This window comes from Candidozyma haemuli, assembly GCF_002926055.2.
Source record: "Candidozyma haemuli strain B11899 chromosome Unknown G_2014730914, whole genome shotgun sequence".
NCBI lineage: Eukaryota > Fungi > Ascomycota > Pichiomycetes > Serinales > Metschnikowiaceae > Candidozyma > Candidozyma haemuli.
In genome coordinates, this window is record NW_020289905.1 from 753639 (window position 1) to 778566 (window position 24928).

General features: G+C 46.8%; 7 protein-coding genes and 1 non-coding gene across 8 annotated transcripts; 3 read left to right on the plus strand and 5 right to left on the minus strand. All coding sequences in view use genetic code 12, as the record gives it.

Moving 5' to 3' along the window:
* Positions 1–48: 48 nt before the first annotated feature.
* Positions 49–888, minus strand: CXQ85_004444 (uncharacterized protein; the record flags this gene model as incomplete). The annotated part of the gene is made up of 1 exon (XM_025488061.1): positions 49–888. One exon carries the CDS (start codon positions 886–888, stop codon positions 49–51), a length of 840 nt encoding a protein of 279 aa, XP_025341869.1.
* An 897-nt stretch (positions 889–1785) lies between these two features.
* Positions 1786–1856, minus strand: CXQ85_004445. The gene has a single exon. It is a non-coding gene; the product is annotated as a tRNA-Gly (tRNA).
* Positions 1857–2959: 1103 nt separating this feature from the next.
* On the plus strand, positions 2960–4809 carry CXQ85_004446 (uncharacterized protein; the record flags this gene model as incomplete). The annotated part of the gene is made up of 2 exons (XM_025488062.1): positions 2960–4769; positions 4796–4809. The coding sequence occupies 2 exons, from the start codon at positions 2960–2962 to the stop codon at positions 4807–4809; spliced, it is 1824 nt and encodes a 607-aa protein (XP_025341870.1).
* A 50-nt stretch (positions 4810–4859) lies between these two features.
* Positions 4860–6041, minus strand: PRS5 (ribose phosphate diphosphokinase subunit; the record flags this gene model as incomplete). The annotated part of the gene is made up of 1 exon (XM_025488063.1): positions 4860–6041. The coding sequence occupies one exon, from the start codon at positions 6039–6041 to the stop codon at positions 4860–4862; it is 1182 nt and encodes a 393-aa protein (XP_025341871.1).
* Positions 6042–6190: 149 nt separating this feature from the next.
* On the minus strand, positions 6191–7543 carry APM4 (Apm4p; the record flags this gene model as incomplete). The annotated part of the gene is made up of 1 exon (XM_025488064.1): positions 6191–7543. One exon carries the CDS (start codon positions 7541–7543, stop codon positions 6191–6193), a length of 1353 nt encoding a protein of 450 aa, XP_025341872.1.
* A 743-nt stretch (positions 7544–8286) lies between these two features.
* Positions 8287–10176, minus strand: CXQ85_004449 (uncharacterized protein; the record flags this gene model as incomplete). Its single annotated transcript, XM_025488065.1, has 1 exon — positions 8287–10176. The coding sequence occupies one exon, from the start codon at positions 10174–10176 to the stop codon at positions 8287–8289; it is 1890 nt and encodes a 629-aa protein (XP_025341873.1).
* Positions 10177–13456: 3280 nt separating this feature from the next.
* Positions 13457–19415, plus strand: CXQ85_004450 (uncharacterized protein; the record flags this gene model as incomplete). The annotated part of the gene is made up of 3 exons (XM_025488066.1): positions 13457–13547; positions 13626–18955; positions 19275–19415. The coding sequence occupies 3 exons, from the start codon at positions 13457–13459 to the stop codon at positions 19413–19415; spliced, it is 5562 nt and encodes a 1853-aa protein (XP_025341874.1).
* A 1267-nt stretch (positions 19416–20682) lies between these two features.
* On the plus strand, positions 20683–21909 carry CXQ85_004451 (alkene reductase; the record flags this gene model as incomplete). The annotated part of the gene is made up of 1 exon (XM_025488067.1): positions 20683–21909. The coding sequence occupies one exon, from the start codon at positions 20683–20685 to the stop codon at positions 21907–21909; it is 1227 nt and encodes a 408-aa protein (XP_025341875.1).
* Between the last annotated feature and the right edge of the window lie 3019 nt (positions 21910–24928).

The following is a 24928-nucleotide window of genomic DNA, read 5'->3' on the forward strand; positions in this document are numbered from 1 at the left end:
GATGATGAAACTCAAGCATGGGTTACAAGATCATGGAGACGAAATCCTTCAGTGACCTTTTTTTGTAGAGAGGAGCTCTGCCTTCCACACCACCTGCAAAACAATTGGAGTACCACCTTCACAGTCGTTGTCTGCCAAAGAGTACTTGTCATCACCGCTTGGGCAAGCTCTCCATTCGTCTCTGTTCTCGAAAACCAAGTGGTCACCGTCAATAGAGAAGCCAGGAGTGGCAGCTTCACGGCCAAATGGAGCGACATTGCCGACCTCGCCGGTGTCAGAGTCGTGCTTGACGCCTCTTCCGTCTTGGTCAGACAAGGAAGTGTCGTCATCCTGGAAGTTCAAGATCACGTCCTTTCCGTCGTCACCTCCAACAGCAAAGACGTGTGCGTGGCTTTCGACCTTTTTGATTGGGGTGTTCTGGAATTTAGAGCCATCTGTACTCCAAGCCTTCAAGTAGAATGGCGACTTCACTCCAGGGTACACATTGTCACAATTGCCCTGGTTGTAAACCACAAGGTCAAAGCCATCTCTGTCACCACACTTGGTATCGTAACCGAGAGCATTGTTGATACCTGGGCAGCCGTACCACTTGCTTTCTCCCTTGTATTGCAACTTACCATCGTTGATGGAGAAGTCCTTGATATGATCAACACCAAGGTAAGCGAGGTCGCTCTTGAAGTTGACATACTTTCCAGCAGGAGCGTCAACAAGCGAACCATCATCGTTAAGAACGAAACTGATGCCGTCGCCGTCACCTACCTCGATGTTGTCAGGGCGGTTAAGAATATGTTTACCATCATAGCGAGAGCCTTCTTTCGAGGAGAACAAGTTGAAAGAAGTAGCAGCGTTGACGGCGGTTGCGATTGCGAGAAGACCAAAAAGCTTCATGATTGATGAGTCGATGAGAGAGTTGTAAAGAATAAAAAAAAAGAAGAGGAATCTGGGGAAACCTGGTCGTCCTTATATACTTTTCCTTTTTGCACCCATTTCTCCTGGAGTAACTAAGCTTCTGCAGGGGTACCAAAGCCAGGTACCCCAGAAACCCAAAAACAAAACCTATATTTAGCGATTCCAGGGTTTCTCCACACGGGTCAGGTGGTATAGTGTATTTTCTTTCTTTCTTTTCTGTTTACTGATGATCAGATAAAGCAGTATGGGTGGTTTCGGTACCTGTGACGTCAGTGACGTTTTGGGACGGGCGCTTCTATTTTTGTCCCCTCACTGAGTCTAAATTACCTGCGTCGGTTGCAAAATAACTAAACATGCGGCATCTCTGGTCAAGTGTTTACCATCCACCTCAGAGGCTTTAGCAAAACGCAGCCTCGTAAGGATAGAGGCGTTTACGAGGGGATTACAAAAATAGAAAGCGAACGGCTCAAACGGGTCCAACGGCGGTTTCTCGGAAGGGGTCGGAATGGGCCAGGAGGTTTGAAGGTCTCGAGAAGGAAAACGGCTTTTTTTGGCCGGTGTTGGTGTTGCAAGCAAAAGTCACCTGTTGCTTTGACAAGCTGTTTTTTTTTTTCTTTTAGGTTACTCCCCCGAGTCAGTTGCTGGATTGGAGGGTTGGAGAAGGAATATAAGCGTGACAGAAAACAAGAAATGCGGTTCAAGTGGAGATACGAGATTCGGATGACCGTCGAGAAAAGTAGAGGCTTCAGATGTGCCGAGTGGCTTGGAGGGGTGCCCCGTGGGCGTAGTGGAAATAGAAAAGAAGTAAAGAATAGGCGAAGACGAAGTAGGGAGGGTTCTTTGGGTGCAAAAAAATATAAAGTATAATGGTGACCTTGCGCGAACCAGGAATCGAACCAGGGACACAACAATGGGAACGTTGTATTTTACCACTAAACTATTCGCGCCACTCAACACTCGAATTTGAAAATTTACGGTACTTATGCCGTGGACTGGGAGAGTCTCAAAAATGTAAATTTTTTATATTTTCAGTATGTGAAATGAATAATTATAAATAACCTGTAGAAATTTCAGAGCCGTAGCTCAAAATTTGGGTGAGTTATGCCCAAAAAGACTACTTTCAGAGCCCCAGGGGCTGAAGTTGAACGTCTACCGTTGTCTCTTCAAGCCTTGTAGGCTTTAGCTTCGTCAAGAAGCAAGTCTAGATCTTTTGGCCAACGTAAATGGCCATAATATACGGCTTTTTCTTGCAGTGGATAGGGCTAAGCCAGCATTCTATCAGTCTGCTTAGAGATCAAGGGTCCTTCGATCTCCAGGGGTAGTGGCACCCTTCAAGGGGCGGCCTTTCAAGCCTCAATTGCAGGGCTTCAGTTTCCGATTTTTCATGGCTATTTTGGGAATACCTCCAACGTTCTATTTACAAATGTTCTGTAAGAACTGTAACCTCCAGGCCAGTTTTCGCAGCCATTGTGAATGGCCGAACCAGAGCATAACGACTTCCCCAAGTAGCCAATTGATCTATAATTATAAGTAGTAAACAAGCAGCATCAATGAGTGCCTTTCGTAAACTCCCGAGAATTTCCGAATTCCCAAATTCCCTATTCCAAGTATTCAACCCTGAAGGTACCTCTATTTGACTTCTCAGGCACAGACATAGACATCCATAAGACAATGTTCACCGATTCGGAAATCCATAAAAAAATCGGGTAAAGGAGAAAGCGGCACGGAATGGGTGACCCTTTTGCACCTTCTTGTTTTGTAGATTCCGTAGCAACGAAAGTTGAAGACTACCACAGCCATGGCTATGTTCCTGAGTCATAGGCAACCGAGCGCCACCAGAAGATTCAGTCAACGAGAGATAGAAGTAAAGAGATAAAGAAAAAAAGCAACAAAAAGAAGGAAAAGCTTTCAAGGAACTCTTTAAATGAAAGAGACAATTTCCTTTTCTTCATCTTTTCTTCATTTCGTCACTTCACCTTCAGTGCCTCCTCTGAAATGGCCTTCCTACTTCGCACTCCAACTGAAGCTTCACCTTGCCACTCCACATCCAATGGATAACCAGATCGCCGTGCCGATACCGCAGTATCCGCCGTTTAAGCTCAGATCGTCGCTTATAGATAAGGATCCCGTGATCTGGGTCCATCTTCTAGAAGGGTACATCCAGCTTTTCCAGCTTCTTTTGAACGATGATGTTGCTCTTAGCGTGAAGCTGCAGCAGCAGTTGCAACAGTTTTTGAAGAGTTTCTTGGAGGAGACGGCGGAAGAGTCGACGAGGATCTTCTCGTTGGGCGCTATCAATCCAGATATAAAGAAGAACACGGCCACGCTCAGGGCGTATGTTCTTTCGGTGATTCGTGCTCACAGCATTGTCAAGCTAGGCATTACAGGACAGAGTCTATGGCACTTTGTGGTTGTATACGTGGAGAAGAATGCTACGATAGTGAGGTCTTTGGTGGATGGCACGTTCAAGTCGCCGTTGAACGATAATCGGAAATCGAGCAATATTTCACTGATTCCAGCGCTTAGAGCTGCCATTGAGGCTCAGATCGTGGACGGCTCGCTTGACGCTACCGCCCAGCAGTTTTTGTTTTTGCTTCTAGGCCAGCATGCTGCTCCACTGAAGGCACAGACGTTTCTGCTTTCTGGTGGTTCTCGTAAAGGTAAAGTGCTTGCCAAAGACCGTGATCGCAACTTTGCGTCGCTGTCGAGCGCTTTGGCGTTTGCAGAGTCATTTGTTGCTCCCGAATGGATAGAAACGCTTGAGCGTTTGTATTCTGGCGGTCGAAGCGTTCATGCTGAGGCTGTCAGAAATTGCATGGTCATCAGCATTCTAGCATTATCAGTGTCCAAGTTGGCTACGCTAATTTCGACCTTGGGCATCAACAGCGCATCCACAATGTCAGGCAGTCCGTTGCTCAGCTCTATTATAATATCAGATGCATACAAGAAGCTTAATCCTGGTCTTGAAGAGAAACTACCGTTTTTGCGTACTCTTCAGGTTGGCGAAGAGGTCGAGGAGACTGTTGATGATAAGGATATCGATTTCTTGACAGACATGTTCCCATCTTTGACGAAAGGAAAAGCAAAGGTTGCCTTGTTGCAGAATGAAAAGGACGTGGAGAAAGTTACGGGAATGTTACTTGACGACCCACTGATGATTGAGTCGATCCCTGAAGAGATCGAGAAACCTGAGAAGGAGCCAGAAGTCCAGATCTCCTCTGAGGAACTCAACAGGGGCATGGAAAGGTTCAAACTTAATGATAACGAGACGACTGCTCGTGTAGAAAAGAAGAAACAGCCAGTCAGCGAGGATGAGATGAAGAAACGGACGCTTTCGGCTGCCCTACAGTTGCTCTATGAAAGTGACGAGGATGAACGTGACGATACCTACGACGACCAAGAGCACACCTCAGGTGCTGCTTTCCAAGAGTTCGAGCGTAAGCCGAAGAACAAGGATAAAGCACGTTTGGCAGTGTTTGATGAAGAGAACGCTTCACAGAAAGAAGGTACACCAACGGATGCAGTTGCAAATGAGCTCGAGAAAACGGAGCTCAATCTATTTGGCTATTTCAAAGCTAATGGTGAAGCAGCCTTTGATAAGACCGCTCGTAAGACGAAATTGCGTGACGAGATTAAAGATGTCTCTAAATGGACCGACGAGCAAATTGAAGGTTGGTTCAAGATGCTTTCAAAGTCACCAAAACGTTTCAGGTTGTTGGAGGAGCGGTTCGCTACCCACTTCTCAAACAGAAAGGTCTCGAATCGTCGACAGCAACAAACCCAGCAGCAGTCTAAGAATGACTCTCCTAAACCTGCTGGCGACCAGAAAAAGGCCAATGCCCGTAATGAACGTCAAAAGAGTAGCAGGGCTAATCACAACAGGAAGAAGGGCCACAATAAAAAGACGAGGGCCGACCTTGCGGGAATGCAATAGACATAGCATTAATACATTACCATCCGTGGTCAAAAAGCATCGACACGGACTCACCGTTGTGAATTCTTCTGATAGCTTCGGCAAAGATTCGAGAAACATCAAGCACCTCGAATCTCTCAGCGCCAAGCTCGTTCATGTGTTCCAATTGCGGAATACTGTTTGTAGTGATAAGCTTATCGATATCTGAAATTTCGATCTTCTCAAGACCGTCACCACTGAAAATAGCATGCGTCACCAAGCAGTAGACATAGGAAGCACCCGTTTCCTTCAACAATCTAGCAGCCCTGGTGATGGTATTACATGTATCAGCAAGATCGTCAATAAGCACACACACCTTGTCCTTGACATCACCCACAAGCATGGAGCTGTTGATCTGGGTAGTTGTGGATATCGTGGAGTTCATGGAGGTAGATGCAGAAAGGATAGGGGAGCCAATGGAAGCTGGGGTGACCTTAATACGCCTTTCCTTATGAATCAAGGCAAAACGACAACCCAAGGCATCAGCAATGGCAGTGGCTCTTTTGGCTCCACCACTGTCTGGCGAAACAATAACACAGTCCTTGTAGTTGGGCACGTAGTCAATGATATAACGCTTGAACAACGGCATCAGGTAGAGGTTATCGACCAGGATATCAAAGAACCCTTGGAACTGTGGATCATGCAAGTCCATGGTCATACATCTATCAGCTCCAGCGTTCATGAGTAGGTTGGCTATAAGCGTGCCGTTGGGACTCACCCATTGTTTATACCCACTATCGTCCTTTCCGTACCCGTCCACAGCGCCCAAAAGGTTCGTAGCAGCTGCGTTTGTCAGAATAGCACGGGGTCTCAAAGCCGGCTTGGGCAAGGAAAGCTCATCCTCGTCAGCAATAGCATTATCGTTCAACGAAACCTTCGGGTTCTCTGGTTGCCTGGAGTATGGAAAGTAAGGCAACACCGCCGTGACTCTCTTGGCACTCGCAGTCTTGCAAGCCGAAATCAAAATCAAAAGCTCTATAAAGTTATCATTGACTTCGCCACAGCCGCTCTGGACAATAAAAACGTCTTTTTCACGAACAGAGTCCTTCACGGTGATGGAGGTCTCACCATTGGAGAACTTCTTCAGGTCGACTTCGCCAGGGTAAATCGTCAAGTTTCTGCAGATTGCCTTTGCAAGGGACGGAACTGAACTTCCGCCAATCACCAAAAGATCTCTCATTGTTTAATTAGCTGGGGTTGTTGCAGGTCTGGGAAAACGTGGGGGAGGTAAAATTTTGAGATGGTGATGTTTTCGCATCCTCCATAGTTAAGCAGATTCAGGCGCACATAAAGAAGGAACATGCCATATTGGGAGGATTGTGTCCAGAACTAAATCCTAATTTCGTAAGATCCCGCTTCAGTGGTGTACTTGATCCACTTGACGGTTCTGTAGTTTGACTTTTCAACAACTTTCAAGAATTTCACCAGAAGGCCTGAGGCGCTGTACATGTCCATGGTGAAGTCCAAGCTCATGGGGTTTTTGGCATTGACGATTTGTTTTTGCAGGAACTCGTCGTTTTCTGAAAGCTTGAGCTCGGCGCTGAGCGAGTGGTCCAGGTCGCCGTAGAGCTTGGAGAATTTCCACGAGATGGTGTTGTCGCCTGGGTTGTACTTGGCTTTTCCGTTGGAGGAGGTGATATTGTTCTTGAGAACGTCTTTGGGCGTGGGAATGGAGAGCGTGACGCCTGTAGCGGCGATCATCGATTCAAACGTAGACCTGAGGTTCACTCTTATCGTCATTTTGTCGCCCTGGACGGTTACCTTCGGTATGACCTTAAACGGGAGCATGAAGGTGTTGTTGACGTGGTACAGCATAAGCTGGAAAGAGCCGTCTGGCGGAACAAACCTGATCACCTGGTCAGTATCGTACTTGGCCAAATCCACACATTTATGGAACTTAAAGTCGTCAAGACTGATCTTCTCGAGAAGTCCTGTTTCCGACCGATCGTCAGCAAACCCGAACCGGCAAACCGGCATCCCCAGTAGATGTGTTTTCATAGTTATCACACCGTCAATGTACGAGCGCAGGCACCGTCCGTGGCTGTCCAAAGTAACATGCACTTTTTCATCCACATTAAGGAAGATCTCGTTTCGACGGTACTTGATCCCTGGCTCTCGCCACAGCACCATTCTCGGATCGTAACTATGGTCCATAGCCGAAGCCGCAGCCTTCTCTGAAGCCTTATCGGCGCTAGGCTTCAAAAGCGAAGCGTGGAAGTCGAACCCTGATTTCGGCAGCGGAAGCCCTGGAATCACTGAGGCAAGGTACGTGGGCTCCATGTTTGTAGGGTACCCGAACTGAAGCATCTCTCCAAGCATCTCATAAATCGAACAGAAGTTCCCTGTGATAGCCTCCTCCTTAAGCGGAGCCGCTGGATCCTTCAGAAAGAAGTGTTTAAGCAACGCAGTAAACGTGAACAAAAACTCAAAGATCACCAGCAGGTCCTGGTTCAGCCGGGTCACCGCCACAAGCCACATGTTCCCCAAACGTGTATGAAGAAACGAAGTGCTGCCCAACGTCAACACCGGCAGCCTGACATCCTTAGAAGACAGACTGGCTCTAGTCAGGTTGATCACCTGAATACGGAACACGTCCAGAACCAGCTGACGCACGCCGTCTTTAAGAAGACGAGACATGATCACGTCGCCCTTGGCATTGAAGATGAACACGGCGCTGATCATGGAGGGGAGGTGGAGGATAGGTGAATGGATGGAGAAGGAAGGTGTTGATATCGCGATTTTCAGTACGCGGTGGTTTGGTCACTATGGAGGTGGTGGTGGGACAGGGAGAGGTAGGGAGGGGATCAATGGAGGCTTGAGTAAGTGGAGGCTGACTGGTTTGGGTAGATTTGGGGAAGATTTGGGTCAATTGAAAAAAAGGTGGATGGTGGAAGGTGGAAGGTGGTGGTGGTGGTTGAGGAATGGAGATGGAAGGGTGGCTATGCCAGGAGAAGTCTAGGGAAGAAAAAGGATGGAGAGTGAAGGAGAAGGAGGGGAAGTGGTGTTGGAAAGTGGACTACATTGTTACTATGTAAGTGTTAATAAATTTTTAGGAAAGTTGTTACTTCTGGGGGAGTGAGGGAGATGGGTGGTGGACTGTGAGGACTACTAAGCTCACCTCAGTCGACTCAGAACTAGATGACATAAAGTCAGCAGAAGGAGACTTTTTTACTTCAAGTGACTAAATGAGCCTCTCCATTTGATACATTTAAAGTCTTATACTGTCAATGGAGCAGGGGAAGTGGCTAAGTGTACTGTGGTACTCTTCTGGTATACACCCTCCTAACATCACCACCACCTACTCCTCCTCCTCCTACTCCTCCTACATCGCCAGATTTATTAATATTTTTTTTTTATTCTTTTTATTTAGGTCAAGGAATGGCGCTGGTTGCATTTGAGAGTCTTCATTCCTTGGGTCTCTCGATCTAATAAACCCAGTCAGCAGCTGGTTGTGGAAGGCTCATGGCAGCAGAGGTGGCCAAAGGCCGCTCAATCCTAATATACCAAGAGTTAGGGTTGGGCATTTCTCTGTTTCTTCTGGCACGAGCAGTTCTCTGTCTTCTGAGCTTGGCTTTGGAAGGTCCGTAAACGTAAACCTTAAGAACTTTGGGTCTCTGAGTCGGCTTAGAGACTGGAGAAGGCACAAGCGTGGAAGCAGGAGACTTTGGAACCTCGACGGGAGCAGCGCAGGGATAACTGCCATGCTCTTTAACGTAGCTATCGAGGTACCCGATGAACTTGTGGAACCGCTGGAAGTGGTGATGGTAAGAAAAGGTACTCACCTGGAGGTTGGGGGCCTCAGAGGGAGTGGTTTCCTGAAAATTGGAAGCGTTAGGCAACGGCTTCCAGAACTTGATAGTACATCCAGTGAGTTCCACGGTGGCGAAATGTTGTCTTATGATAGGAGGAATAGACACTGGGATGGTATCTTCCTTCTTATCTTCCTTCATCTTCTCATTCTCATTTTCCAAGTACATGGGAAGGTACTCGAAGAACTTGAAGAGGTTCATGAAGTGGTGGTAATGAGACAACTGGCCCACCTGGTTGGTAGGCTCGGGAGTGGCTTCCACTGCTTCTTCGACTTCTTTAGTGTCTGGGACACTGGGAGTAGGAAGTGGAGAAGTGGGAAGATTGCACTCATTGGTCATTTTTGCAGCCTCTGCGACGTCACTCTTAGACTGGGTGTCGGCGACGCCAGAGAGTCTTTTGCTTTCTCTGAACGCCTTCTTGGACTGCTTTCTTGCCTTCCTGGCTCTTCTCTTAGCCGCCTGTTTCTGGGCTCTTTTAGAAGGTACGGAAGGTACGGAAGGTTTCTGGAGAGGCTCGTCAGAAGCCTCCTCCATCGAAGGACCATCCAGCTCTCCCTTCAGCGTGTTAGGCGTAGGGATACTCTCGTCTGACTCAGCTACAATTGGCGCTGGCACTGGAGCTTCCGCCTCGGGTTCCTGGCAAACAGGGACTTGAGGCTTTGGAGGCTCGGTAGACTGAGCAAGAGGTTGAGGCTCGGGAGTGGAGCTGGCCATAGGGTGATCAACAGGAGTAGCCACAGGCTGGGCAGTGGCAGGCTGGGAAGGCTGTGGAGCCTTGGAAAGACCTGGAGGAGGGCCATAGGCATGAGAAGCCTCAGGCTGTTGAGGCACCTCAGGCTGTTGAGGTTGAGGTTGAGGACCCTGAGGCATATGAGGCATCTGAGGACCCTGAGGCATATGAGGCATCTGAGGACCCTGAGGCATATGAGGCATATGAGGACCATAAGGACCCTGAGGACCATGAGGACCATGAGGCTGAGGGCCTGGCTGGGCGTACTGGGCGTACTGAGGCTGCTGTTGAGGTGGTGGTGGAGGTGGTCCATACCTGGCCATGTACTGGAACAAGACCGGATCAACAACTGGTCCCAGAAGCAAAGGGTCAAAAAAATTGGCCTTTGGGTAAGGCGAAAGGAAGTTAACAAACTCCCCTGGCACGTTAATGGCATGAGGGCCACTGTGGAGCTGGTGGGTGCCCCATTGAGTAGCTCTGACAACTACTGCGTAGACTGGAACAGTAGGCCCAACTGCCATAGGACGGAAAGTGTGCAAGAAATAATCAAGCTTACCTGGATGGTTGAAAAAGATGACAGGCCTGTCAACTGGAGGGCTGCGAGGCACTCTGGCTTCGTCGATGCCGATTTCAATGTCAACTTTAGGGCCATTGGCTTCGTTTGACACAAAACCAGCAAAATCCAAGGGAACACTCTGGGAGGCCGAAGAGCCTCCGTCAAAAATGTTGTACCCAAGAAGGTTCTTAGGTACGGTAGTAAAGCTAATAGGAGTCATTGGAGCTCGGTAGTCGACGGTGGTGGTCGAAGGGTAGTCAAGTGGTGATTGACTGGTGGTACAAGCTCAAGTAGGTTCTCTCTCTTTCAATTGGTGAAGGATAAAGAACAAGAAGTGGTTGTGGAGGAAAAAACGAAACTCAGGCGAAATGGGAGGATATTTATGTTCGAAATTGGGACAACTGAAACTTTCTGGAGGAAAGTGGTAAAGAAGGAAAGGATGGTAAGGAATCAAAAGAGTAGGTGGAGTGTGCGCGTATATATCGTCAGAAGTAGAGGGAGCTGGGGAAACGATTACTCACTCAATTGCGCTCAAATTTGACTTTTTGGAAACCCCAGGAACGGGAGAGTTTATTATGGGCAGTTAGAGACCCATAAATGTAGGTTTTGGGGGAATTTTAATGGCTGCAAAATGGCTTTTACCGTTGTGCGGCTTAATGTCGCAGACCAGCCTGGGGAAAGTATAATAACCGCAGGGACCTTCGGGCCCTAAGAAGATGGAAAGTATAAACTGTGCATACGAGAACAATAGAGAAGTATGAAGGACGCCTAAGAGTTTCCCTCCTTTTGGGTAACCAGGTAGATACACCTTGTGGAGCTGGTTTCTCGTAGTGAGAGTAGTATGTGAGTACTGGGGCCTTTGGCTGGGTATAGGGTAATGGGATTCAAGATGAAGGTTTTTCTCTACTTCAACGTCGTCTTGGTACTCTAAAGGGTCCAAAACGGTATCTACACGGCTTCTGGTGGGTAAACGGTGGAACGTTGGTAGAACCGGTTACGGGGCCCTGAGCATTATACTTTCCCCTTGCAGAAGCCTCACTCAAGCCACCGCTTGGATGCAACTGGCTGTCATGAAGCTTCGAAATCTTCCTGCCTTCCTATTTGGTTAAAAACAGAGGGCATTGAGTTTTTGGCTGACGTGGTCGATTGGTTTGGTTACCTTAAGGAAAGTCGACGAGTGGACAGAAGAGGATGGTTAGGGAGCTGCGCCACGAATCTCCAACAAGGTGGCAGTTAGGAAAGTCGAATAATTTTTGTGAACCTGCATTTTTATTAATTATCTAGTGTATGGAGGAAGCAGGGTTGTTGAGTTGGTATAGTTTCCTTTTTGCTGGGAAGGTGCCTCGGAGGTGTACTTCCGCGCAGTGTATCTACCTCTGTAGCAGACCAGGATGGATGAAAAGGGGTGCTGGGGATGGATGACGGTCATGTTTCTTTGATTTGGCATCTAAGAGGAAAGTGGAAAGTGATGTGGCTTTTTATACTTGTGTTTCATTGAAAGAAGACAATGGGGATAGGAGGTGGCATTACGAGCTCCTTCAACCTGGATCCAGGTGTCCAACTTGCCATAGCCCCAAATTGGACTGGTCATTCAACAGACAGTATTTTTCATATCAGGAAGGTTAGGGCTATTGGCAGTTCCAACTTGTAGAGTGCCCCAGATCAGACCTGAATACTGGGCTACCTTCCCCCTTCCAATTGGACTTTCTGAGTTGAGAAGGGAGAAACGGGAGAAACGGGGTCTGGTGGTCTACGTGGTATTGAGAACACGTCGCCGCTTTAAGAGGAGCTGTTTGGAGGTATTCCTGATGGTTTTATGTTTTTATGTAAGTGCACTGATACGTCTTTCTTGGAGACCCAAAGTAGGTTTGTAGTATAGTAGTGATTATATAGAATATGTACAAAATACACGAATTTCAAACCGCTTGCAAAAATCGAAATCTCTCTAAAATTGGTAAAAGTGTCCATAGATCTACCCCTTGGTACCCAATAAAGCCCCAGGAAGCCTCTATTCCCCCAAAATGCCGCCTGTGGCCTTGTTGGTGCCTTGACTTATAAATGCGAATGAGCCACGCTTCAGGCTCACGTCAAATACTGCCACTGTAGAGCAAAAGGGAGCAAAAACCTCTAAAAATGAGAAAGAGCCTCACTGTAATGTGGATTGTGAGGGATTTGTAGTCTTTCTTTGAAAGGACGACTTTCAACTGAGGGCTGGTGCTCAGGGCATCAGCGAAAGAGCGGCGAACAAAGACTCCAGTAGAGGAGAGAACATGAAGTCACAGGTACCATAACGAGCTTGAGCGTGTAGGATGGGAACTGGTGTTTACTACCTGATGCCTCCTCTTTCTTGTTTTGACGGGAGTAGGAAGGTCCCCTGACGATGGTACTGTGGTAGGTATCCAGAGGCTCTGGCTACAACCTACGAGCTAAAGGGATCTCCTTGGACTTTTCCAGATTAAAATATCTAAAATAATAAACTAAAACGGTCTTCATATATTATATAACTATACTTTTAGACAAGAGTTCGGCGCTGTAGCTGCCGCTGGGCCGTTTCAACGGGGAAAACGGTGCACCGTCTTTCACTGCCACATGTAGCCTGAAAGAAGCCAAGGAGGCAGCTTAGAAGGCGTAGTAAGGTAAGCTCAAGTCTTCAAAATAGTCTACAGAGACTGGCCGTAGAAGGAGGGAAGCTCCTCAAGAGGGCATGCTAAGAGAGACTGAAGGTTGTTTAGCCCCCAACGCCAAGTACCCTAACCCCCAAGGTTGCTTAAGCGAATCAAAAGTAGGAGGGAAGCCAAGTTCGAGTGCATGAATGATCAATAGATTAAAACCCTACGGTCTACACACTTCCAGGAAGGTAGGTCCAAGTAAGGCTCCTCTGGTACTGAACAACGCCAACGACCTACCAGCTCTCAAGCTACCCAAGAGTTCCCTATAGTCAATAGAGCTCTAATATTCGTACAATATACCTTATTGAGCTCAGGTGAGACTTTTTTCTACCTCGCTGACCCGCCATTTACTACCTCTACATGTTCACTTCAGACAGCTCCATTCAAACACCACCACCTCCACCTCTCCCAACCAACAGAAACCCGCAAAAACGACCTAAACCCCCAATCCCTCTCTATCTCCCCACTTAGACACCCTCCTTATCCATCCCCTCTACACCTCCCCCTCTCTCCCCAAAAGGAACATCTGTTGATACATCTGCACGGTTTAAAGTCTGTTCACCTTTCCCTGCATTATCTTATGCACAAAGCTGTCAAAGAGACCCCACCAAACAGCCATACCCAGCTATCCAGACAAGAAAACACGTCACCAGAACCCACCACTGGGCTCCCTCCACCCCTAGACGACGCCCCCGCTCGACTTTCCTTCTTCCTTCACGTTGATTTCCTGGCGTAAAATCCCACCAACCTGCATACAACACCTACACCTTGGGTTCATAGAGCGAGGGCCCTTCTTCTCTTTCCCACTTTTTACCAACAACTCACTCAAAAATGGCATTCAAGAAAACTCAAATTTCCAAGATGCCCAGCGTTCCAGGTAAGACGCCCGACTCCCAGAAAGTCGAATTTGCTCCATTAGCAAGTAAAAGGGAAAAAATAGCCCACATATTCTCATTTGCTAGAACTCATCAACGCACCAACACCAACCATCCACAGCCAGCCACCACATCCCCTTGGATCGTTCCCAAGAAGAAAACAGGTGTCGGCCACTTGGGCGACGCTCAAAAACCTGTTTTGAAGAGCGGCGCTGCCCATCTTCGTTCAAACAACCCCTTCGAGTGTTTACGGTCTGAGAACACAAAGAAGAAGAGACGCCCACAGCCAGCCAACAAACCACTCTTGACTGCCAATGTTCATCCCGATGCCAGGGCCGCCGCTAGGCATGCTTTTGGTGCTCTTGGCGACAAGAAAAACGCTGGTGTTGTCGTTTCAATCAAGGAAGAGGCTGACGAGGTGATTACTAGGATCGTCAAAGAGGCCAACAGGCCTCTGAAAAAGGCTCCCAAGACGTCGTCCAACGTCGGCGGCAAAACCACTAACAAGAAACAAGGTTCTAAGGCCCACATTCCGTTCGAATTTCCTGTGGACTTCAAAATCATGGTTTCGCTGGACCCTCTGGGTAACACCAAGGTTGAGCACCAGAGCAGTAAAATGTCTCGTGCGCGCGACATTTTGGCTGCGAAAGCTCAGGGTCCCTCATACAATGCCGCCACGCATAACGTCAAGAGCCCCAAGTGCGATAAGGCAAAAATAGCACTTGACGGTAGAAGTAAGCTGGAGAAAAATGGCGTGAAAACGGCTTTGGAGAAGTGCCAGAGCGGCAAAAACCATGGTAAAGTTGATATTCGCGACATTTGCTCTTCTGGCCCGAAAAGCCGGCTTTTTGGGTGTTCAGAGAGCCCAGTACAGCTTCCTAGGCCTTCCAAGGCCCAGTTTGAGCCAGTTAAGACTCCCAAGGCAGTTTGGCCCGTCAAAAAACCGCTTTCAGTGCCTAGAACGAAGTATAACGACATTTTCTTATATAACGAGGACTTTGGTCCTTCTGGACTTGGCTGTTCGAAGGATATGGAGAGATCCAGAAAACAGTCCGTGTCCTTGAGAAAAAAGAAGGGAAAACCTTTGGTGATGTCGAAGAAGTTTGGAAAAGCTCGGATATGCTCCTCACCAGATGATGCTGGTATTTTTTTTGAGAAATCCAAGCTCCCAGAACTGTCTCCATCGCCCAAGGCGACCCAGAAGAAGAAGAAAATGACGAAAAAGGAGAAAAAGGAGAAAACGCAGCAAAAAGTGACAGAAAAGACAGAAAAAGAGGCCTCGCCAGCCAATCCTGAGACACTTTCAACCTCTCTGGCCCCTCAGGCCAGGATTCCGTCCCAGGAAGCCTCTTCCAAGGCGCCCCAGTCGCCCAAGGCGCCCCAGCCGGCGCCAGTTTCTTCCAAAAAGTCTTCCAAGACCCCAGAATCGCCCATTTTTATGGCCCCAGAGTCTCCAGCCCAGATTACCGAGCCTTTCCTTGGGTCTCCCTTCACCTCGCCTGAACCTGTTTGGTGGTCGCCAGAACCTCCATTGGATACATCCTCTCCAGAGGTGAAGACCAATGCAAATGTGAACTCACCAGAGGTTCCAAAGTCGTCGTTGCCGTTGGTGTCGGTTCCTTGTGTTCCTTCGGTGCCGTTGTCGTTGCCTCCTGCTTGTCTGGCGTTTGACTTCTATACGGCTGGTATACACGATATGGTGGTTAACCCTTGGGCTTCTGTTCAGCCAGGCACTGAAACGGCTTCTACGGCTACGCCAGTGGTTTCTGTTGTACCTTCTCGTTGTCCTTCGCCTCCTGTGTTTGCTGCTGCTGCAGTGGAGACCCCATATTGGCCTTTTGACTGTTCTAAGGCTAGTGAGGTGGAGGAACCACTTAAAGAGGCTTCTGAATCTGTTGATACTCTTCAAGTGACTAGGTGTGTGTCTCTGGGTGCTTCTGACGTTGCCTCTCTTCTCGAATTGCCCCTTGCGGTGGTTAAAGAGGCAGCTGAATCTCTTTTTGACATGGAGACGCCTATGGAGGCTCCAGTGGCTCCAGTGGCTCCAGAGACTCCAGAGACACCTTTGGAGACTGTTGATGTTGACGTTACTGAAGTGACTTCTCCCGTTTTGGCTCTTTCCTCTTCTGAAGCTTTTGCTGATGAAACTGTGGAGCCAGAGAAGCCTTCGTTGCTGGTGGTTGCTGAACCTCAGCTTCCTCTTGAGCCTGTCCACTTAGAGACCCCCGTGGTCCTCGAGGCTCCTATGGAGACGAAACCTACCGAGTCTGTTCCCGAAGAGGCCACCCAAACTGGTGATGCCCAGACATTGAAGGTTGAGTCGCCAGAGGTTGTTGAAGCTCCCAAGGTTGTTGACTCTCAGGCTTCTCCATCTTCCACTCCTCAGGCTTCTCCTAAGGAACAAGGTGAACTTTCTGTGGCCCTTCCAACGCCAAAGACTTCGTCGTCTTCTCCTAAGACATCGTCTTCGTCTTCATCTTCGCAACTTCCTTCTACTGAGCCTGCAACACCTCCACAACCACCTTCTGTTCCTACTCCGGTAGCTTCACCTCCAAAGAAGGTTTCAGCCATTGAGGCCTTGAAACAGAAGCTCAACGAGAAGGCCAACACCACTACCGTCCGTAAGGCTCATATCTACACGAACTCGAAGCAAGTCCTGATCAAGAGCAAGATCAGCACGCTTAATGGCTTCTTCGAGGACGCTGGGTTCCAGAAGCCTGAGGAGAAGAAGGAAAAGGAGTTGCCGGTGAAGAAGCCTTTGAAGACAAGCAAGTTTGAAAAGAAGACAGAAAGGAATACTACTAAGATAGTCATTCCTTCTACAAAGACAGAAACAGTCTCTTCTGTGCTGAAACTGTCGCTGGAACCAACCAAGACTCCCTCTTCTATGGAGTCGTCGGTTCCGTTGTCGTCTTCTGTTGTCCCTTCTGTTTCTTCCGTTTCTTCTGTTTCTTCTCTTCCTTCCAAGCCTGAACAGTCTTTGGCCCAGAGAAGAGATGCTGAAGCTGCTGCTCGTGCTAAGGCTGATAAGAAACAGCAGTTAGCCAAAAGACTTGCTGCCTTGAAGAAGAAGATGGACTCAGACACTGCCAAGCCGTTGCCGCTGCCGTTGCCGTTGCCCAAGAAGGATGTGGAACCAGTTAAGGAGATTCCTCCTGCTCCTCCTTTGCCTGAAGACCTTTTCGATTCTGATTCGGAGCCTTCCAACTCTGAATCGTCTTCTGGCAAACCTGTTACGCCTTCTCCTGAGCCTACTGTCTTGTCGAGTTCTGTTCTGGATAACAGCCTGAGCCTGGAGCCTTCTGCTACGCCTTCTCCTAAGTCAGAAGCCCAAAAGGCTGTTTCCACTGAACCTTCTTCACTCGAGTCTTCTCCTGAACCTGAGTCTTCCAAGGCTCTTCCTGAACCTGAATCTTCCAAGGCTTCTACTCCAAAGACTGTCCTCTCTAAGGATGAGAAGAAGGCTCAGTTGAAGCAGAGACTTGCTGCTTTGAAAGCCAAGATGGAAGCTGAAGCTCCAAAGAAACCAGCCAAACCAGAAACCTCTTTGTTGTTGTCTGATACTGTTAAGACGCCTGAGATCCCTCCTGCTCCTGCCTTTCCTGAAGGTCTTTTTGATTTGGATTCAGGTGACTCTGAAACAGTCCCAGAGGTTTCTGCTGAAGTTGTTGATGTTGGTTCTGAAGCTCCAGCTCCAGTTGAGGCTTCAGTTGAGGTTTCTGTTGATGCTCCAGTTGATGCTCCAGTTGATGCTTCTGTTGAAGCTGCTCCAACTGCCTCTGTCGCTCCAGCTCTCGCTGAAGCTTCTCCAGCTCCCGTTGAAGCTGTCGCTTCAACTGCCTCTGACGCTTCTCCAGCTTCCGTTGAAGCTGGCGCTTCAACCGTCGCTGTCGCCTCCAAAGAAGAAAAGAAGGCTGCTTTGAAGAAAAGGCTTGCTGCTTTGAAACAGCGTATGGCCGCCGAGGCTCCTCCAAAGCCTGTAAAGAAGGACGCTCTTCCAGTGGAGCCTGTCCAGGTTCCAGCCCTGGTTCCACCACCTCCAGCTCCTCCTTTACCTTCTGACATCTTCAACGCCGTCCTTCCTTCTCCCGTTGATCTTCCTGCTACTGAACCTCCTGTTCCAGAACCGTCACCAACCAAACCTTCTTCTCCAGTTCAAGTTGTCCAACCTCTGTCTGACTCTCCCCAGAACCAAACAGATGGCCTTTCTAAAGAAGAGAAGAAGGCCCAATTAAAAAAGAGACTTGCCGCCTTGAGGACCAAAATGACCAGTGATGCCCCATCCAAGGGTACTTCCAAAGATGGAAAGAAATATAAGGAAAGCGTTCCGGAAGCTTCTCCTTTGCCTGTGGACGTGAAACAGCCAGTACTTCTGGAGGCTCCCCCTCCTCCAGCTTCATCGATTCCTCCACCTCCACCGCCTCCTCCTCCATCTTTGCTTCCTGTTGGTCCTCCTCCTCCACCTCCTCCAGCGCTTCCAGCAAGTCTTCTTCCAGCAGCATCTGAAACTCCAGACGAACCTGAAGATCCAACGGCTCCTTCTGAAGCGTACCTCGAATTGGAAGCTAAGCTTTCTGCCAAAAAGAAGAAGAGCATTGATTTATCTACCATTAGCGACCAGATCCCTGACTACTCCAAGAAGACGAACTTTTCTTCGAAGTTGCTGAAGATGGCTTCCAAACTTGAAGCTGTTCTTCTTGCTGATGGTAGGTTATCGTTTGATGGTCCCGTTACGCCTATGAATCTTCCTAAGCCAAAGAAAGCGTCTCTTCTTTCCAAAGACGAAGTGCCTAAAAAGAAACATAACGGTAAGAACGCTGCTATTTTGAACAAACTCGAGGGTCTTTTCAAAGACCGTCTTGACGAAAACAACGGTGTGAAGGAACCCAAAACGCCCAAAGTGTCCAAGTTCCATATCGACATGGACCTGACTGAAGTGTTCATTCCTCCTTCCCATCCTAACTTTCCAAAACCAGCTGCTGGTCTGGGAACGGCTCCTCCTCCTCCTCCACCGCCTCCACCTGGTTTCTTGACTAATGGGAATGGTAATGGCAATGTTCCACCTCCTCCACCACCTCCACCAGCCTTTTTGATGGCCAGTGGTGCTCCTCCACCGCCTCCACCGCCACCTCCAGCGTTTCTTACCAACTCAGCAGCTCCACCTCTACCTCCACCCCCTCCAGGGTTCTTATTGGATGCTGCTGGACCTCCACCTCCTCCACTGAACGTTCCTTTGACGAAGAAGGAACTTCCTAGTGTCAAGTGTATTCATGGGTCGTTTGAAGAGAAGAGGAAGGCGTTTGGTGCTTTCTTCTCTGCCCATCCTATGAAGAAGAATGCTCCACCTCCACGGATTGAGGCTCCCAAGAGGAAGGTTTTTAGCCAGGATGAACTTGACAAGATGAAGCCGTTTGAGAGGACCAGGGTTACTATTGAAGGCCATTTACAGGATTTAGTTCGTGAGGGCAAGGCCTTGCCGGGTGCATGATGATGATGATGATGATGATGAAGCAGAAGAAGAAGAAGAAGAGAAAAAGAGAAAGAGAAAATGAAGAAAAGAAAGAGAAAGAGAAGAAAAGAAAGAGAAGAAATGAAAGAAAAGAGAAAGAGAAAAATAGAAGAAGAAGAAGAAGAAGAAGAAGAAGAAGAAGAAGAAGAAGAAGAAGAAGAAGAAGAAGAAGAAGAAGAAGAAGAAGAAGAAGAAGAAGAAGAAGAAAGAGAAAGAGAAGAAAAGAAAGAGAAGAAATGAAAGAAAAAGAGAAAGAGAAAAATAGAAGAAGAAGAAGAAGAAGAAGAAGAAGAAGAAGAAGAAGAAGAAGAAGAAGAAGAAGAAGAAGAAGAAGAAGAAGAAGAAGAAGAAGAAGAAGAAGAAGAAGAGGGCCCGTGCTGGACACGAGGACTCAATAAGTTATTAGTTAGTTTTTTTTTAGTGGTTTAATGCCTCTTTTTTTTTAGTCTCGAGTAGCTTCTCTAGTAGGTTTTCGGTTAGGGCTGAACTGGGCACTGTTTATGGCTGTTTGGGCTTGATAAGATGAAGGTAAGGGGTGGAAGGTTGAGGAAATCTACTTTAGAGGAAACGTCACTGGTTTATATAGGTTTAGATTGATATGACGCTGTGATAGTAGGAGTGGTTGTTGAGCATCACTGGAGACCTTAGGTCCACCCTTCCTTACTGGTAGGAAGACCGTCATCCTAGGCTGACTCCCAGCCTGCTGTTATAGTTTTGGGCTTCAGCCAGCGACTTTTAGCCAGCAATTTTCTAGTCCTGGACGACTGTTTATACTCGTCCCGTTTCCCTACTTTTCATAACTCTTCAATCAACTCTTTATATGTCTTTAAACACTAAACAATCTACTGCGCAACCTAACAGGAGAAGTGTGAAAGAGGAGACTGGTAAGATGCCTACTTAAAGGAAGGCACTACTTCTTATTCTTATACAAACTGTTAAAGATCATGCTTGAAACCCACCTCTTGACATACTCTAGAGGATATGGCTCTGAACTGGTCACTTGCTCCTTCCCTCACTGATAAGTTTATCACGCTACTATCAATTCTTCGCCCTATGAAACCTCCAGGGTACGTTTCCACCTGGAATCAATAAACCATGATACTTCACTTGTTTACTTGGCCTGACATGTCCATTGCTCTTTCTTCTTCCGTGGATACTGAGTCTCATGAGACTGACGTCTTCATATCCCAACTTCGCCTGCTGACAAACAACCAAAACCACCACCTTAGCCGTGGAAAAGAAAGCCAAGCAAGTACCTTCCAACCTCCACCACTTCACGCTTTTAAACGGCTATCACTTCCTTATTTAACCACTTTCTCGATGTAATTACCCTTTTGGGACGTATACCCGTATGCTTAGTGAGACATATGCACCTGGTGCATAGAGGATGCACGAACCCAGCAATGCGGTTATAGAGAAGAATAGATAAAGCGAGCGAATCCAAGAAACATACACAGCAGGCTTATTAATGGTAGAGGGAGGACGTCATTGGGGTGGTTGGTGATATGTAAGCGTTGATGGTTGGGCGCTGAAAGCAGTTTTGAACCTCTTGTGTGATGACAAACCGGAAAAGCTCAATCTTCACGGATAAACGATTTTCCGGGAACTATATAAAACCATGAATATCCATCAATATCAACCTTCTCATCAACAAAAACATCCCCACCACCACTATGAGTTCCCAAGTCACCGCCAAAGCTTTAAAAGACACCAAGCTCTTCGAGCCCATCAAGGTCGGCCAGAATGAGTTCTCCAACCGAGTCGTTTTCGCTCCATCCACCAGATTCAGAGCTTTAGAGGACCACACTCCTTCTGATCTTCAATTGGCCTACTACGACGCCAGAACCAAGTTCCCTGGAACCTTGATCATCACCGAAGGTACAGTTCCAACGACCAAAACAGGCACTTACCCTCATGTTCCAGCAATCACCACCAAGGCCCATATCAAGGCCTGGAAGCAGATCAACGACAAGATCCATGAAAACAAGTCTTTCTCCAGTATCCAGCTCTGGGGATTAGGCCGTGTAGCGGACCCTGCCCAAGGCAAAAAGGAGGGCCAGAAGTTTAAAGGCGTTTCACCCATTTACCATGATGAAGAAACCGAACAAGCTGCAAAAGACGCCGGCAACGAATTGGAAGCGTATACGACCCAGGAAGTGGACGAATTGATTGAAGAGTACGTCCAAACAGCCCACAGAGCCGTGGAGGCCGGCTTTGACTATGTAGAGCTCCATGGAGCTCATGGGTACCTCATCAACCAGTTCTTTGAAGCGTCGTCCAACCAAAGAACCGATAAGTACGGTGGTTCCATTGAAAACCGAGCCCGTTTCGCCTTATCCCTTGTGGACCGTCTTTCTGAAGCCATTGGCGCCCACAGACTAGCCATCAGGATCTCTCCCTGGGCCAAGTTCCTCAACATGAAAAGTGAACAAGATAAGGAAGCCCATCCAGTGGCCACCTACTCGTATTTTCTTGGCCAATTGCAACAGAGAGCAAACCAGGGGAAGGAGCTAGCCTATGTCTCCCTCGTGGAGCCCAGAGTTTCTGGAATCTTAGACGTCAACGCAGAAGACGTCGTTGGCGATAACCTGTTTGTCAAGCTTATTTGGAAAGGCACTCTTTTACGAGCAGGCAACTATACTTACGACGCTCCCAACTTCAAACAGCTTTTGGACGATCTTTCAGATGGTCGTACGTTGGTTGGGTTCTCCAGGTACTTCATTTCGAACCCAGATTTGGTTTACAGGCTCTATGAGGGCAGAGAGTTGACTCCCTATGATAGAAAGACGTTCTACAGGAACGATAACTGGGGGTATAACACGTATAATGCTTTTGGAGGGAAGCAGAAGTTTGACGAGGAGGCCGAGAAGGCCCGGAAGCCTGGCGTGATTACCGTTTAGTTTTTTTAGTGAATTTATGTTGTCGTTTGGGGATTTGTAGCTAAGGGAGGTTGGAATGGAGGCTTTATGAATGGTTGAAATCTTTTAGGTGGTTCTAATTTTAAGGATTTGTTGGTTTATTGAAGGTTTATGCATTGGGGATTCAGGAAGCAGCTGGAGGTTGGTTTCCAGTGAAAGTGGTATGGAATAAACTTCTACTTGAAATGCTTCAGATGGACACTTCAAGTTGGATTTGTAGATTGGAGGTTGGACTATTTGAATAAATTCATTTTGAGTGGAGATGTCTGTTTTTGTTATGGTGTGTTTTGAAGAGTCTTTAGTGTTTCCAACTGGATGTTTACAGATGGCCTATGAAGGTTTAACTAGGCTAACTATTGTTTGTTGGGATTGATCTAAATTGGGTAAGTGGCATCAAAAGGTGACACTGGCCTGCCAAAGAGATCTATTATGCAGCTTTAGGGGTTAATGGAGATTGGAGGAACGTGGTTTGGTGGCTACATGGTGATTGAGTGCTTGAAGGATATTGGAAACTCCACTATTTGTATAAGTATCATGCTTTGAATCTTTGAATTGGCCTCTTATGTTTCTAATGGCCATGTGTCACCTTCCAAAGCAGATGGTTTACTTTTGGCTAACTTTCAAGTAATAGGCAGTTTTATTGGGCAAGTGTTGATTAGTGGATCCAAATGATACCCAAAAGTTCCTTAATTTTGCACTGCCTCTGGTTAGAGACAAGTACAGTTTTCTAACCAGCAAAAAGAAGTTTGTATAACTTGACTGACTGTATTGGTGCTATTCAAACAGCCCAGCAAGGCTCCAAGACGTAATAAAGAAGGGTACTTCCTAACAGTACCTGCTTCAAAGCAATATATACTTAAAGAGTTGAAGCATTAGTCTTTAAGGACTCGAATTGACTCGACTGTTCTTAGAAAGTACCCTTAATTGGAATGCTTCCCAGCCCAGTCATCTTAGTACCCTTACAACTTACATATTCCATGAAATATGAAAATACTTAATCCTCAAGGGAAACTCAAGAGAGGTAAAAAAGGAGATAACACCACATATTAGTCAAGAAATGAAGAAAAACAAGCTTTTAGGACTGTTCCTCGAGAGAACCTTTTAAATGGAATACATTAGTATAATGAACTCAGTATCCTGAGAGCATCCAATTTGCAACTCCCAAGTACTAATACTGCTCCTAAACTATGTCAAATATGATATTTACCATGAAATTAGACTTCATATCCAACGTTTCCTCTAATTCTACTTCCTCAGTAACACCACTAGCTCTTATACCACAGCCAAACCTTCTCCCTTCCAAATATACCCCAAAAGTAAATCAAAGACCAATAGAAACTAGTTATCTTTCCCTGAAACAACCTAATTAACAGCTTAAAGAAGGACAACGAAGCATGTGTTTCTAATTAAGAGACACTTAGAAACATCACTTAGTTTCTGTCACTAATTTTGATACATTCACGAGAAGCAGAGGAAATATGATTCTAGAGCTGGATCGTGGAATGTCGTTCAGCAAGAAGGGCTCTAGAATGGTAATGAAGAAGAGTACTCTCTAACACCACCTTTTTCAAAGTAATCATTTAAAGAGATGAAGAGAACAAGCATTTGAGAAATCGAACTAACCCAACTGTTCCTTGAGAGCACCTTCTCGTAAAGCTTCACAGTCTACAACATCCAGGTAACTTACAAGTACCGAATCCTCAAAAGTGGTGGGAGATGTTCACCATAAGCCCATTGGTGCCTTATCATTGGTGATGCTTTCTTGAGAAGACAGTACTCCTAGAGTTTCCTAGTTCTCCAAAGAAGCTCACCACAAGGCATTAACTACTACCAAGCATTGTCCCCTACAAATATGTCTCAGAAGTGAAATAAATGCCAATAGAAGCTAGATACATCCAGAAAACCAACCTGTGCTACAGCCAAAGAAGGACAACAAAGCATCCACTGTGACGGTACAAAAAAGGGAACTGTCCAACACCACCTTCTCCATAGTAGTCACTTGGAGAGATAAAGAGAACAAGCTTTTAAGAAATCAAATCGATTCAGCAGTCCCTAGAGAACCTTATAAATAGAATACATTACAGTTCAGTGAACTCAGTACCCTTACAACTTCCAACTTCAATGATGCTTCAAAGTACTTGGTCCTCAAAGATCTGCAAAGTATATTCCTTACGTGAACTTCCATCCATTCCTCTTCTTGGGCTTACATAGTCATCTTAGCACCTTATAACACCCAACTTCCAAGTAACTTCCAAGTAACTTACAAGTAACTCCTAGTAATTCACAAGTATCTTCAAAGTACCTCCCAAGTACCAATACTGGCCCAATTACAACAAACAGTTTGGTTAGACCCTTCATTGTAAAACGAAGTACCTAAAAGACTCTTACCTTCTTTTCACTCGCCTTGATATTTTGAGACAAGAAGAACAATGAAATCAACTGCAATAGCCGTAGTGGTCTTAATTGAAGTCTTACAGGGTCCAGTAAGGAAGAGGGTCACTTTCCACCTTCTCCAAGCCAGTAGGGATGAAGAGAAACAGTCCTTTATGAATCATGTCAACCACCAGTTCTTACAAAGCACTTCTGTTAAAAACCTTCCCAACACAACCATCTTAGTATCCTTACAGTAAAAAGCCACACTGCTTCAGAAATCAAAGTGACCTAACTGTTCCTCGAAAGAGCCATTGAAATCGAATACTTTAGTATAGTCAAATAAGTATCCTGACAGCATCCAACTTGCAACTCCCAAGTACTAATACTGCCCCAAAAAGTATGTTAAACATGATCCTGACCATGAAGTTAACTCTCCATTCGTCGTTTCCTTCAGTTGTACTCCTTCAGAACGCTAACCATCATCTTTTCTACTACCATCTCATCCCTTACATTTATGTCCCAGAAGTGAAATAGTACCAACAGAAAATAGACAAATTCATGAAGAAACATAATCTACAGCCCAAAGAATGACAACGAAGCATCAACGTTCCACCTTCCTCTTCAAGCA